Source organism: Oncorhynchus kisutch, linkage group LG15 (assembly GCF_002021735.2).
Source record: "Oncorhynchus kisutch isolate 150728-3 linkage group LG15, Okis_V2, whole genome shotgun sequence".
NCBI lineage: Eukaryota > Metazoa > Chordata > Actinopteri > Salmoniformes > Salmonidae > Oncorhynchus > Oncorhynchus kisutch.
In genome coordinates, this window is record NC_034188.2 from 65,883,250 (window position 1) to 65,898,615 (window position 15,366).

Below are 15,366 nucleotides of genomic sequence, written 5' to 3' on the forward strand. Positions count from 1 at the left end.
TAACAGTACATAGGACTGAGAGGGGACACACACAGACACAGAGGCAGGGATGGAAGAGTCTGGGCCTACACTGGCATCTGGGCCCACTTCTAATTCTAATTTACCTATAATGGAGGAGTCTAGTGCCAAACTGTTCTGCTGCCGCTGGGTAAGGCACAGAATCCCCCTGGCACATAGAGAGGAGCTATACCACATTCTCCGGATGACTGGACCCTTGGTAAGGACTGGCACTGCCCACCTAGCTTGTTGTGTGGAATTGTGGGTTTCCCAAATGGCACCATATACTCCCTATATAGAACACTACTTTTTTAACAGGTAGTGCCTTATATAGGGAATATAGGGTACCATTTGGGACACAACTATTGTGTGGCCCTGTTTGGAAGTGGATAGCTCTGTTGCTAGGGTAATAGGTAGACTACTCTGTGAGAATGAAATACTAGGCTACAGGATGAACTGTGCAGTGCATACTAATGGCTCTATGATTTATTAAAAGTACACTCCGAGGGACACTGAAGCCCATCAGAACTAGTATTTCAAGTAGATTTCTCTTGATTAACTTAGAAGTAATGTCTGTCCCACTGGGCAGAGACGTCAGTTCAGCGTCTAGTTTGGATTTACATTTGGTTGAGTTGTCAACTATTGTGAATTCAGTGTGAAATCAACAAAAAATGTCACTATGTCATTGGGCTTAGGTTCAAAGTGAGGTGAAATGTCCTTACATTGATTACTTTTTACAAATCCAATAAGTTTTCAACGTTGATTCAACATCATCACATAGATTATTTGGGTTGAAATGATGTGGAAACAGCGTTGATTCAACCAGTTTTTCCCAATGGGGTGTTTGTTATTGTTTATGCATGTATTTTTCCCCTAGCTGCTGTCTCGAATCCTAAATTTCCTGCTTCCGTTTGTCATCACTATGTTCTGTGGTCGCCTGGGGAATGCGGTGTTAGCTGGCTATGGCCTGGCCTGCGCGGTGAGTCAATCCTCTAGCTATGTTGTGTAAACTGCTGGGGTCTATCAGCTTAGATAAGAAAATGGCTCCTCTGCATGTGATTAGAGAAGAGCGGGAAAATGGTAAGAAAGATTACAACATCACCTAAGGTCCTCACAGATTCTGGTGTTCATTTGAAGAACCACAAGGGAGGGGATAGCAATGATATAATCAATTCTCTCTTTTTTTAAATGTTACGTAAGAATGTAAATCTGTGTGTAACTGTGTGCTGTAAATGTGTTTGATGATCATCTTCTTCAGACTATTAATGTTACGACTGCAGCAACAGGAGGTGGACTTGCCTTAGCATGTGACACTTTGGTATCTCAGGTATGTAAATATATTTGAATGCAGTAGTTGAAGTATATGTTCCAGTTCAAATATATGCAACAGTCACGGACTGTGACCCCAACGATAATGTCTCATGTCATTCATGCTGCTGCTTGTGTGTGTGTGTGTGTGTGTGTGTCTGAGCAGACATTTGGTGGTAAGAACCTGCAGCGTGTGGGGGTGATTCTCCAGAGGAGTGTGTTGATCCTGCTGCTCTTCTGTCTCCCCTGCTGGGCCATGCTCCTCAACACCCAGTCTATCCTGCTGGCTCTGGGCCAGGAGCCTGAAGTGGCCAGGTAACAACTACACTATCCAAATCAAATGTTACTGGTCGCATACACATATTTCGCTAATGTTATTGCAGGTGCAGCGAAATGCTTATGCTTCTAGCTCCAACAGTTTAGTAATACCTAACTATACAAAACAATACACATAAATCCACAAAATTGAAAGAAACAAATTAAGAAATATCAGAACAAGCAATGTCAGAGTCCGGAATATAGATATATACAGTACCAGTAAAAAGTTGGGACACACTTACTTATTCAACAGTTTATCTTTATTTTTTACTATTTTCTACATTGTAGAATAATAGTTAACCTATATAATCCCATCGGTCACAATAGTGACCGTAAAAAGAAACGTTTTCAGTTATACGGCTCTAAAAATGTTACTGAATGATCTATCAATGCATTTCCAGCAAATATTGAAATAATAAAGGGTCTCAATGAATGATGTGCAGTGTCACATGTTTAGTGTAAATTGTCACATGACCAGAGCTGTTTACTTCCTGGTTGCACCATGAGAAGAGGATGGCTGCATCAAAGCTCCCAATCAAAAGGTTAGTAAAGTGTGTTAACATAAAGAATGGACAAAGATTTTTGGTACATCATCATCTTTAAGGTGTCTAGTTTTGATATATGCATTTGCAATTACTCAACTTTGTTCAGTGTGGTCATAGAATGTGTAAACATGTTGACGGCAACAATAGTGACTGGTGGGATAACACAGTGCATCTAGGTATAGACATAGATATACACATACATAGTTCTTGTTTTACCTAACTTTCTACTCTGTTCTTTCTTTTAGTTTCACTTTGAGTCAAGTTCTGGATATGTTGGATCTCGGTGACTGCCCAGACAAGGCATGCAACATTGCAGTTACAGTGCCTTGCGAAAGTATTCGGCCCCCTTGAACTTTGCGACCTTTTGCCACATTTCAGGCTTCAAACATAAAGATATAAAACTGTATTTTTTTGTGAAGAATCAACAACAAGTGGGACACAATCATGAAGTGGAACGACATTTATTGGATATTTCAAACCTTTTTAACAAATCAAAAACTGAAAAATTGGGCATGCAAAATTATTCAGCCCCCTTAAGTTAATACTTTGTAGCGCCACCTTTTGCTGCGATTACAGCTGTAAGTCGCTTGGGGTATGTCTCTATCAGTTTTGCACATCGAGAGACTGACATTTTTTCCCATTCCTCCTTGCAAAACAGCTCGAGCTCAGTGAGGTTGGATGGAGAGCATTTGTGAACAGCAGTTTTCAGTACTTTCCACAGATTCTCGATTGGATTCAGGTTTGGACTTTGACTTGGCCATTCTAACACCTGGATATGTTTATTTTTGAACCATTCCATTGTAGATTTTGCTTTATGTTTTGGATCATTGTCTTGTTGGAAGACAAATCTCCGTCCCAGTCTCAGGTCTTTTGCAGACTCCATCAGGTTTTCTTCCAGAATGGTCCTGTATTTGGCTCCATCCATCTTCCCATCAATTTTAACCATCTTCCCTGTCCCTGCTGAAGAAAAGCAGGCCCAAACCATGATGCTGCCACCACCATGTTTGACAGTGGGGATGTTGTGTTCAGGGTGATGACCTGTGTTGCTTTTACGCCAAACATAACGTTTTGCATTGTTGCCAAAAAGTTCAATTTTGGTTTCATCTGACCAGAGCACCTTCTTCCACATGTTTGGTGTGTCTCCCAGGTAGCTTGTGGCAAACTTTAAACAACACTTTTTATGGATATCTTTAAGAAATGGCTTTCTTCTTGCCACTCTTCCATAAAGGCCAGATTTGTGCAATATACGACTGATTGTTGTCCTATGGACAGAGTCTCCCACCTCAGCTGTAGATCTCTGCAGTTCATCCAGAGTGATCATGGGCCTCTTGGCTGCATCTCTGATCAGTCTTCTCCTTGTATGAGCGGAAAGTTTAGAGGGACGGCCAGGTCTTGGTAGATTTGCAGTGGTCTGATACTCCTTCCATTTCAATATTATCGCTTGCATAGTGCTCCTTGGGATGTTTAAAGCTTGGGAAATCTTTTTGTATCCAAATCCGGCTTTAAACTTCTTCACAACAGTATCTCGGACCTGCCTGGTGTGTTCCTTGTTCTTTATGATGCTCTCTGCGCTTTTAACGGACCTCTGAGACTATCACAGTGCAGGTGCATTTATACGGAGACTTGATTACACACAGGTGGATTGTATTTATCATCATTAGTCATTTAGGTCAACATTGGATCATTCAGAGATCCTCACTGAACTTCTGGAGAGAGTTTGCTGCACTGAAAAGTAAAGGGGCTGAATAATTTTGCACGCCCAATTTTTCAGTTTTTGATTTGTTAAAAAAGTTTGAAATATCCAATAAATGTCGTTCCACTTCATGATTGTGTCCCACTTGTTGTTGATTCTTCACAAAAAAATACTGTTTTCGCAAGGCACTGTATATATAATTGTATTTTGTTCAGTACACTACTTGAATGCATATTCTACAGGCTACCTCTATCCTAAATGTCTTGCTCCCAGGCAGACTAAATAACTTTTTTGCCCGCTTTGAGGACAATACAGTGCCACTGACACTGCCCGCAACTAAAACATGCGGACTCTCCTTCGCTGCAGCCGACGTGAGGAAAACATTTAAACGTGTCAACCCTCGCAAGGCTGCAGGCCCAGACGGCATCCCCAGCCGCGCCCTCAGAGCATGCGCAGACCAGCTGGCTGGTGTGTTTACGGACATATTCAATCAATCCTTATCCCAGTCTGTTGTTCCCACATGCTTCAAGAGGGCCACCATTGTTCCTGTTCCCAAGAAAGCTAATGTAACTGAGCTAAACGACTACCGCCCCGTAGCACTCACTTCTGTCATCATGAAGTGCTTTGAGAGACTAGTCAAGGACCATATCACCTCCCCCCTACCTGACACCCTAGACCCACTCCAATTTGCTTACCGCCCAAACCCATCTGGACAAGAGGAATACCTATGTGAGAATGCTGTTCATCGACTACAGCTCGGCATTTAACACCATAGTACCCTCCAAGCTCGTCATCAAGCTCGAGACCCTGGGTCTCGACCCCGCCCTGTGCAACTGGGTACTGGACTTCCTGACGGGCCGCCCCCAGGTGGTGAGGGTAGGCAACAACATCTCCACCCCGCTGATCCTCAACACTGGGGCCCCACAAGGGTGCGTTCTGAGCCCTCTCCTGTACTCCCTGTTCACCCACGACTGCGTGGCCACGCATGCCTCCAACTCAATCATCAAGTTTCGGGACGACACAACAGTGGTAGGCTTGATTACCAACAACTACGAGACGGCCTACAGGGAGGAGGTGAGGGCCCTCGGAGTGTGGTGTCAGGAAAATAACCTCACACTCAACGTCAACAAAACTAAGGAGATGATTGTGGACTTCAGGAAACAGCAGAGGGAACACCCCCCTATCCACATCGATGGAACAGTAGTGGAGAGGGTAGTAAGTTTTAAGTTCCTCGGCGTACACATCACAGACAAACTGAATTGGTCCACCCACACAGACAGCATCGTGAAGAAGGCGCAGCAGCGCCTCTTCAACCTCAGGAGGCTGAAGAAATTCGGCTTGTCACCAAAAGCACTCACAAACTTCTACAGATGCACAATCGAGAGCATCCTGTCGGGCAGTATCACCGCCTGGTACGGCAACTGCTCCTCCCACAACCGTAAGGCTCTCCAGATGATCCGTCTGCACAACGCATCACCGGGGGCAAACTACCTGCCCTCCAGGACACCTACACCACCCGATGTCACAGGAAGGCCATAAAGATCATCAAGGACAACAACCGCCCGAGCCACTGCCTGTTCACCCCGCTATCATCCAGAAGGCGAGGTCAGTACAGGTGCATCAAAGCTGGGACCGAGAGACTGAAAAACAGCTTCTATCTCAAGGCCATCAGACTGTTAAACAGCCACCACTAACATTGAGTGGCTGCTGCCAACACACTGACACTGACACTGACTCAACTCCAGCCACATAATGGGAATTGATGGGAAATTATGTAAAATATATCACTAGCCACTTTAAACAATGCTACCTAATATAATGTTTACATACCCTACATTATTCATCTCATATGTATACGTATATACTGTACTCTATATCATCTACTGCATCCTTATGTAATACATGTATCACTAGCCACTTTAACTATGCCACTTTGTTTACATACTCATCTCATATGTATATACTGCACTCAATACCATCTACTGTATCTTGCCTATGCCGCTCTGTACCATCACTCATTCATATATCTTATGTACATATTCTTTATCCCCTTACACTTGTCTCTATAAGGTAGTAGTTTTGGAATTGTTAGCTAGATTTACTTGTTGGTTATTACTGCATTGTCGGAACTAGAAGCACAAGCATTTCGCTACACTCGCACTAACATCTGCTAACCATGTGTATGTGACAAATAACATTTTATTTGATTGATTTGATTTGATTCTATCACAGATACAGCCAATGCATGGTATTGTGCCTCTGATGCTGGATAAAGATAATGTGCTTGTTTGTATGCTAATTGAGGGAGAACAGAACTCCTCATTCTCTTAGCTGCAATAACACCATCTCTGATGGCTCTCGCCATCAAATGTGGCCCCCGGCAATTCCCCAAACACTCCATTCAGTGGAAATGACAGCAATGTTTTCACAGCCAATTGACCTACTCAATGAGATGTACAGATTGCTGTTAGTTTCTAGATGCAATAAACATTCTGTCACTGCTGCCTGAATAGGTGATTTTCACGGACAACATAATGGTAAATTGATAGAGTTTAGCAGTACGTGGTGTGTATAGGGTAAATACATGGAAACAGGTGTAGTAATGGTGTGTGATTTAACAGGTAATACATGCTCTGTCTTTCAGAATAGCACAGCTGTATGTCATCGCCTACCTACCTGCAGTACCAGTGAGTCATCTGTTTTTATCAAACACCCACTTCTTTAGAGTGGCCTCAATTGTGTCTGAGTTTTCAACTAGATGGCTCCATTAACCTATTCTTATCAGATGAATAGTAAACCTCCTCTCCTCCCTGTCTTTATCATTTACTCTGCATCTCTTTCTTTCAGGCTATTTTCCTGCATCAACTTCAGGCTTCTTATCTCCAGAACCAGGTACACTGACCGTGCTGCTGGGCTACAAATTACTTGTTTTGTTCCTCACACCTCATCGCGTCTATAGAAATAAGAATGAATAGAAGGGCTTTGGATGCTTTATCCCTTACAATTGACTGGTAAACTCATAGGTACACTCGCAATGGCTGCCTGGTATTGTGATGCAATCATTTTTTAATGGTATTTGGGAATGTTCTACCAAGTGATGCTGGATTACCATGGTAATGAAGAATATTCATTCAAATGATGCCAACTGATGTGGCTCATGCAATGGAATGTATTTTATGTAAGGTCAGTTGAGTTGACTCAACAAATCCCAGCACAGATTGAAGGGTACACTTTGTGATTTTAGTGTGTTGGGTGTTGGGAGAAAAGCCACGTAGCTTCCATTATGAAGGACACTTGAATCACCCTGTGGAAAGAACGATGGATGGATGGGTTTAACTGGTGAGATGAATGATGAAGGGTGGAGAGTATCACTACTGTACTTTTAATGCTGTAATGTGTTATACAGAATGTCCAGTCCTATTCAAAATGCCCAAGCATTATCTCTATCAAATCAATCAAATGTATTTATAAAGCCCTTTTTTCATCAGTCGATGTCACAAAGTGCTGTACAGAAACTCAGCCTAAAACCCCAAACAGCAAGCAATGCAGATGTAGAAGCACGCGGGCTAGGAAAAACTTCCTAGAAAGGCAGGAACCGAGGAAGAAACCTAGAGAGGAACCAGGCTCTGAGGGGTGGCCAGTCCTCTTCTAGCTGTGCCGGGTGGAGATTATAACAGTACATGGCCAAGATGTTCAAACGTTCATAGATGACCAGCAGGGTCAAATAATAATAATAATCACAGTGGTTGTAGAGCAACAGGTCAGCACCTCAAGAGTAAATGTTGACTTTTCATAGCCGATCATTCAGAGTTAGAGACAGCAGGTGCAGTAGAGAGAGAGAGTCGAAAACAACAGGTCCTGGACAAGGTAGCATGTAGGTGCCAGCAGCACGACCAGGTGGACTGGGGACAGCAAGGAGTCATCAGGCCAGGTAGTCTTGAGGCATGGTCCTAGGGCTCAGGTCCCCCGAGAAAAGAAAGGAAGAAAGAAAGAAAGAAAGAAAGAGAGAGAGAGAGCGGGAGAGAGAGAGAGAGAGAGAGAGAGAGAGAGAGAGAGAGGGGGAGAGAGACAGCATACTTAAATTAACACAGGACACTGGATAAGACACAAGAAATACTCCAGATATAACAGACTGATCCTAGACCCCCAACACATAAACTATTGCAGCATAAATACTGGAGGCTGAGACAGGTGGGGTCAGGAGACACTGTGGCCCCATTCACCTTCACACACCTGAGCCAGACTACACTCAATCATAGGACCTACTGAAGAGATGAGTCTTCAATAAAGACTTAAAAGTCGAGACCGAGTCTGCGTCTCTCACATGGGTAGGCAGACCACCAGAGAAAGCCCTGCCTCCAGCTGTTTGCTTAGAAATTCTAGGGACAATTAGGAGGCCTGCGTCTTGTGACCGTAGCGTACGTGTAGGTATGTATGGCAGGACCGAATCGGAAAGATAGGTAGGAGCAAGCCCATGTAATGATTTGTAGGTTAGCAGTAAAACCTTGACATCACCACTAGCCTTAACAGGAAGCCAGTGTAGAGAGGCTATTACTGGAGTAATATGATCACGTTTTTGAGTTCTAGTGAAAATTCTAACAGCCGTGTTTAGCACTAGCTGAAGTTAATTTAGTGCTTTATCCGGGTTGCCAGAAAGTAGATCATTGCAGTAGTCTAATCTAGAAGTGAGTGGAGATAGAGGAGTTAGAGCCCTGTCTATGTTCAGCACTCCTCAGCAGGCCAGGCATGGTCCTGTTTGTGGGTGAGTCCCAGAAAGAGGGCCAATTATCTACAAATTCCATCTCTTGGGAAGGGCAGAAAACAGTTTTCAACTAGCGATTGAGTTGTGAGACTCTGCTGTAGAGCTCATCACTCCCCCTAACTGGGAGGGGGCCAGAGACAATTACTCGATGGCGACACATCTTTCTCGCTGATTTACACACTGAAGCTGTGTTGCACTTGGTGACCTCTGACTGTTTCAGAGGAAAACAGTCATCTGGGAGTACAGTAACCCAGATTAGGTGTGAATCGGATGATCATATCAACTAGTGTGTTTCTGTGCTCAGGGGATATTTCTGCCTCAGATGTACACAGCAGCAGCGGCCAACATCGCCAACGTGGTGACAAACTATATCCTGCTCTACTGGATGGACCTGGGAGTTATGTAGGTGTGCTCACACAAGAAACATTGATAACAGTGCCATATTCTTAACAGTCAGTAACATAGCCAGAGTATCAATTATGTACCAACTACTGTAATTATGCAATGTTCATTATCATTTCATGGAGTGTGTGTTTTTGTTTGTGTGTTTGTTTTCTAGAGGGTCTGCAGCAGCTAATACACTCTCCCAGCTCTACATATGTTCCTTCTTGTTTGCTTACATTTGTTGGAAGAAGCTACATGTGAATACATGGGGAGGTAAGAGAAAGTCCATCTCTCTGACTGTGCCAAATGAATGTGACCTATTGAAATAGACCAGTTTGTGTTGGGATAAACAGGCCTTTGTCTCCCCCTACAGGTTGGACCACAGAAGCGCTACAGGAGTGGGGCTCTTATATGAAACTAGCCATCCCCAGTACACTGATGCTATGTTTCGAATGGTGGATCTATGAGCTTGGGGGATTCCTTGCAGGTACATTTCAGCTCTTAAGATTAACACCAATGAACCAATGAACAGTCACATTCAAAAGGCCAAAACACCCATATCAATGTAACATCCACTTCTGCATTTTTCCCTCTCATTCTCAGGCATGCTGAGTGAAGTGGACCTGGCTGCTCAACATGTGGTCATAATGCTGGCTTTCATCAACTACATGGTAATGTGTACAGAACTCTTTACACACCTACTCGAAAACCTATCATGGAAACCAAATTAAGCCCAATGCACTGGCTGTCCAGTCCAAATAAACTGAAGAATAACCCAAAATGTACTGTACATGTGTGCTACAGATCAAGATCAAATCTGAGTTAAAAGCAGACATTATCTTTGTTTGAGGCATGGTTAGACTAAGACAGCAAGCTGTTTATGAGGCATCTAGATAACGTGTTGTGTTGTGTTGTGCGGGTAAAGTTCCCCATGGGGATCCAGGCTGCAGCATGTGTTCGTGTGGGGAACGCCCTGGGGGCCGGAGACACAGCTGGGGCCATCCTCACCAGCAAGGTGTCCCTCGCCCTCTCAGGTCAGTCACACACTTACTCTAGCTCATATGGCCCTTATTTCAACCATCACAACTACGGTGAACTATGGTGAACTAAAATGATAATAATTACTTTGACAAACTAGTTGTTTTTTTGCAGTAGTGCATGTCTTTTTCCTCCATTCCACGTCCTAGGTTCAATGGCAGTAATTCAGGGAATTGTGCTGATCTCTACTAAAACAGTGATCGCCTTCATGTTTACTTCTGATGAGTAAGTAGGGTGTACATATAGTCAACATAATGATTCAAATCAAGACCATCCTTAATTGTAACCTGACCATCTCAACAACGATTATTTAATTCCTTTTCAGTCAGATCATAGATCTGGTCTCTCAACTTCTCAACGTGTACTGTGTCCTTCAGTTCTTTGATGGGCTAGTGGTAAGTACACTCAAGTGGTTTGTAACCATTGAAAAAATGTATAACATTTTATACAATAGTACTGCTATAATTAGAAATCATTAATATACAGTAACAGTCAGAAGTTTGGACACAACTACTCATTCCAGGGTTTTCCTTTATTTTTGTACTATTTTCAACATTGTAGAATATGTCGAGTCTTTGGCTATGCCGGATTAAGTGATATGACATGCTATTCTATAAAATTATTTCTGATTACCTGATTGAGCTAATCGTGTAAATGCAGTTCGGTTGTCATCTGAGAATGTCTCAGATGACAACCGAACTGACATCATATTCATTAAGTACTACCGCATATGTTCAATTGTTCGGATTACCAGAATATAGTTAATTTCCCTCTACCTTCTGATGTTCCCAGAATCTCTATGTTAACCAAGGGTTTTGCAAATGTAACATCAGCAGGGTAGAGAGAGGAAAAAGGGGAAAAGAGGTATTTATGACTGTCATAAACCTACCCCCAGGCCAACGTCATGACAAATATTAGTGAAGACATCAAAACAATTAAATAACACATATGGAATTATGTAGTAACCAAAAAAGTGTTAATCAAATCAAAAAATATTTTATATTTGAGATTCTTCAAAGTAGCCACCCTTGCCCTGATGACAGCTTTGCACACTCTTGGCATTCTCTCAACCAGCTTCACCTGAAATGCTTTTCCAACAGTCATGAAGCTTCATGAGGTAGTCACCTGGAATCCATTTCAATTAACAGGTGTGCCTTGTTAAAAGTTCATTTGTGGAATTTCTTTCCTTCTTAATGCGTTTGAGCCAATCAGTTGTGTTGTGACAAGGTAGGGGTGGTATACAGAAGATAGCCCTATTTGGTAAAAGACGAAGTCCATATTATGGCAAGAACAGCTCAAATAATCTAAGAGAAACGACGGCCCATCATTACTTTAAGACGTGAAGGTCAGTTAATCCGGGAACATTTCAAGAACTTTGAAAGTTTCTTCACGTGCAGGTGGCGGGACACAATGCAGATAACCCGGTTAGCCAATGTGCGGGAGCACTGGTTGGTCGGCCCAATTGAGGTAGTATGTACATGAATGTATAGTTAAAGTGACTATGCATATATGATAAACAGAGAGTAGTAGCAGCAGCATAAAAAGAGGGTTTGGGGGGTTTGGGGGGGGGGGGGGGGGGGGGGGGGGGGGGGGGGGGCACACAATGCAAATAGTCCTGGTAGCCATTTGATTACCTGTTCAGGAGTCTTATGGCTTGGGAGTAAAAACTGTTGAGAAGCCTTTTTTGAGACTTGGCACTCCGGTACCGCTTGCCATGCGGTAGTAGAGAGAACCGTCTTTGACTGAGGTGGCTGGGGTCTTTGACAATTTGGCTCTCATGAGGACCGCCACAGGAAAGGAAGACCCAGAGTTACCTCTGCTGCAGAGGATAAGTTCATTAGAGTTACCAGCCTCAGAAATCAGCAATTACATTTTTTTCCAACTGCTTACACACAAAATAAAATACGTACGACTGTATAGTATTGCATAAACATTTGTAACTCTCAGCCATCCATTTACTGCACTGCATTGAATGAATGAGGTTGGTTATCATGCTGTACTACATTTTTTTGTACAGTATGCTGAAGACATACTGTGTTTGAATTCTGTACAGAGTGGAAAGGCAAAGACATCATGGAGGACGAGGACGCTTGTTTACAGATGTACAAGAGACTGCAATTATAAATATGGTCTATGTGGGGACATAGAGGTTGCCTCTGTCCAAGGTTGGATACGCCATGCTAGGAGATACTTCCCTCCATGTTTGGCAAGAGAAAACGTATACTGTGATACTGTAGAACATTGTATTGAAATGTAGATATAAGCCTATGAAAGACCAAAGAGCTTTAGATTTAGAACAACAGTGTTTACATGGTATATCCAAAAATGTACTATTATGAAAGCAGTGTTTGCCATTTGATGCAAATGCTTCATTCTGACATGTGTTTATGGCATTTTGAATGCCGTGTTACATTTTGAAGGAGATGTGAGGCATTTTGCATTTTGTGTTCAGTTTTGGGATTTGTGTGTAGAGTTTTGAAAAAAAGGAGACCGTTTTGAAAACTTGTGTAAGCAGTTGGAAAAAACTGTAACTGCACCTCAGATTGCAGCCCAAATAAATGCTTCACAGAGTTCAAGTAACAGACACATCTCAACATCAACTGTTCAGAGGAGACTGCGTGAATCAGACCTTCATGGTCGAATTGCTGCAAAGAAACCACTAGACATTAGCTGGTTGAGAGAATGCCAAGAGTTTGCAAAACTGTCATCAAGGCAAAGGGTGGCTACTTTGAAGAATCTCAAATATAAAATATATTTGGATTTGTTTAACACTATTTTGGTTACTACATGATTCCATATGTGTTATTTCATAGTTTTAATGTCTTCACTATTATTCTACAATGTAGAGAATATTACAAAAATAAAGAAAAACCCTTAACCTTTAATGAGTAGCTGTGTCCAATCTTTTGACTGGTACTGTATGTTGGAATAAGGGGGATCGTCTATGTAATTTTCCAGGATCCTGGAATACTTGTTGAATGAGTGATAAGACATGAAACCTGTTGACCGCCAGCTAACAGTGATATCTCTCTCTGTGAACACCCACTAATCTTAGATTTGTCTGTCTGTTCCAGTGTGTGTGCATGGGCATCATCCTGGGCACGGGTAAACAGAAGATAGCAGCGATGGCTAATCTTATCACCTACTACTGTGTGGGTCTTCCACTGGGCATCTCTTTGATGTTCACAGCTGGCCTCAAGGTCCTAGGTATTTACTCATTTCTGAATTTTATGAAAACCGAACACAATTTTAGACTTCCTTTTCAAGACCAGAGGTCTTTGCTCACGCTTACTGCCTTGCCACATACTTGCAACAGAAGTATGGTCATGATCAAATTCAGGAAAATATGTTGCTTTCACTAGTAATCAAGAATCATGAATTGCGGGAGTATTCTTTATTGAAGATGACACAATGTTCTGTGTCTTTGGTCAAAGCCGGTATAACCTCCTCTCCTCTCCTCTCCTCTCCTCTCCTCTCCTCTCCTCTCCTCTCCTCTCCTCTCCTCTCCTCTCCTCTCCTCTCCTCTCCTCTCCTCTCCTCTCCTCTCCTCTCCTCTCCTCTCCTCTCCTCTCCCTTTCCCTTTCCCTTTTCCTCTACACAGGGTTCTGGTTAGGCCTGTTCATCTGTGTAATTCTACAGTCCACTTTCTTCATCACTGTCATCTTCAGGCTCAACTGGAAGAGAATGACAGAGAAGGTACGTCACCAGTGGCTTTTCACTTCCGTATCTGGAACATATAATGGCTTAGGTGATTGAAAGACTGACAGCCCATAGTAGTGGCTTGGGGCGGGTGAAGGAAATGGTTTGCTGTCAGTTGAGAGCATCATGGAGTTGATCTGTTTGTGACAGGCTGTGAAACGAGCTGGAAAGGCTGGACATATGGTGTCAATGAGGAATATAGTTGCACCTGACCACACAGAGAACAGTGGAAGTGTGAGTAGAAACATGTTGCTCAGTCCTATGCTCTATATTATTTATACTATACTCTCGCGAATAACATTGTTCTAACCCAGATTGTGCCTGCTTCCACACCCAGACAGTGAATGGATACATTTCAGTGAGTACTGAGGGCCAGGAAGACCTCAGGGGAAGCAATGGGACCCCAGAGGTGCAGAAGGAGGATGGGAGCCCCAGTGGACTGCTCTCCACCACCCAGCTGGTCCTGAGGAGAGGTCTCACTGTACTGGCTGCCATTGTCATCCTAGCTGTGGGGACAAGTGTACATCTTCTCCTGCCTCTACCAATCAGCTCATGGAGCAATCTGAGTGTAGACTGGAGCAACACTACCTTTACCACTACCTCCCCCCCTGAACTCACCCCGTCAACAGTTCTCATCTAGGAGAAATACCTGGGGGACCCCAAAGAGACCCTGTAGCAAGACACTAGAGGTGCTGTCATAGACATGCTGTGTCAGTGAATCTGTTATATCACCAATTATTACACCCGAAACAGCCCTTTTCTTCAATCTAGAGCCCTGGTCATTATGCCTAATTCTGTGTAAAAAACAACAACATTTTTTAAAGTATATTTTTCTGCATAGGTTATCTCAGCATACCTCTTTACCTGTTCAATTGTCATTTTAATTAATGATGCACATTTGGTAATTGCTTGCTTTTCTAAAGTCTAGCAACCTTGCCAGCAGGCATGCCGGCTAAGATACGTAGTTAGACAAGCTACTCTAACTTGATTGATAGCCTGAAATGGCTTGGTAGCTACACCCTTCGAAAAAAAGGTGTTATCTAGAACTAAAAAGGGTTCTTCTGCTGTCTCCATGGGAGAACCCCTTGAAGCTGCCGGTGATGGGCAGAAGGGTATGTTTGTAAATTAATTTCATCAAGCTGTGTAGCCTATTGATTCCTTCTTGAAGTTGGCTTTAGCTAGCCAGCTAGATAGGTTCCCAATCTCCCAACCTCATAACTAAACTCTAAGAAAAATGGGTTCCAAAAGGGTTCTGCGGCTGTCCGCCTAGGATAACCCAGGGTTCTACCTGAAACCAAAAAGAGTTCTACCTGGAACCAAAAATGGCAAAAAGGGTTATCCTTTATCCTTTATACAAACATACCCTTCTGCCCATCACTGGCAGCTAGAATCAAATCAAATGCTGTGTGTGTCACTCTACACTCTCTATCTCATCCTCCACTGATGATATTGCGCACACTAGAGTATCTAGCTTCCTGTCTAAGTATATCTTTCCTCTATGCACCTTGGAAGGAAACAGTTACGAGGAAGAATGGGGGGGTATTGGTTCAGTCGGTGTGCCCCCACCGCAAAATACCGCTGACAGATCTTGTTATAAATAATTAGGATAAAACGTTGGCTTA

General features: G+C 43.0%; 2 protein-coding genes across 2 annotated transcripts in view; one reads left to right on the top strand and one right to left on the bottom strand.

The window, feature by feature from the left end:
• Window positions 1–15,306, top strand: LOC109905717 (multidrug and toxin extrusion protein 1-like). The gene is made up of 17 exons (XM_020503252.2): window positions 1–217; window positions 875–976; window positions 1,256–1,324; window positions 1,472–1,620; window positions 6,506–6,548; window positions 6,709–6,753; window positions 8,928–9,025; window positions 9,183–9,280; window positions 9,381–9,494; window positions 9,611–9,678; window positions 9,933–10,041; window positions 10,195–10,270; window positions 10,371–10,440; window positions 13,120–13,252; window positions 13,647–13,741; window positions 13,895–13,978; window positions 14,082–15,306. Exons 1-17 carry the CDS (start codon window positions 50–52, stop codon window positions 14,382–14,384), a joined length of 1,824 nt encoding a protein of 607 aa, XP_020358841.1. The 5' UTR covers window positions 1–49; the 3' UTR covers window positions 14,385–15,306.
• Window positions 13,586–15,366, bottom strand: part of LOC109905718 (multidrug and toxin extrusion protein 1) — a 14,946-nt gene continuing 13,165 nt past the window's right edge. Inside the window, exon 18 of the mRNA XM_031790851.1 lies at window positions 13,586–13,719. The gene's annotated coding sequence lies outside the window, so the exon portion shown is untranslated. The remainder of the gene's footprint in view (window positions 13,720–15,366) is intronic.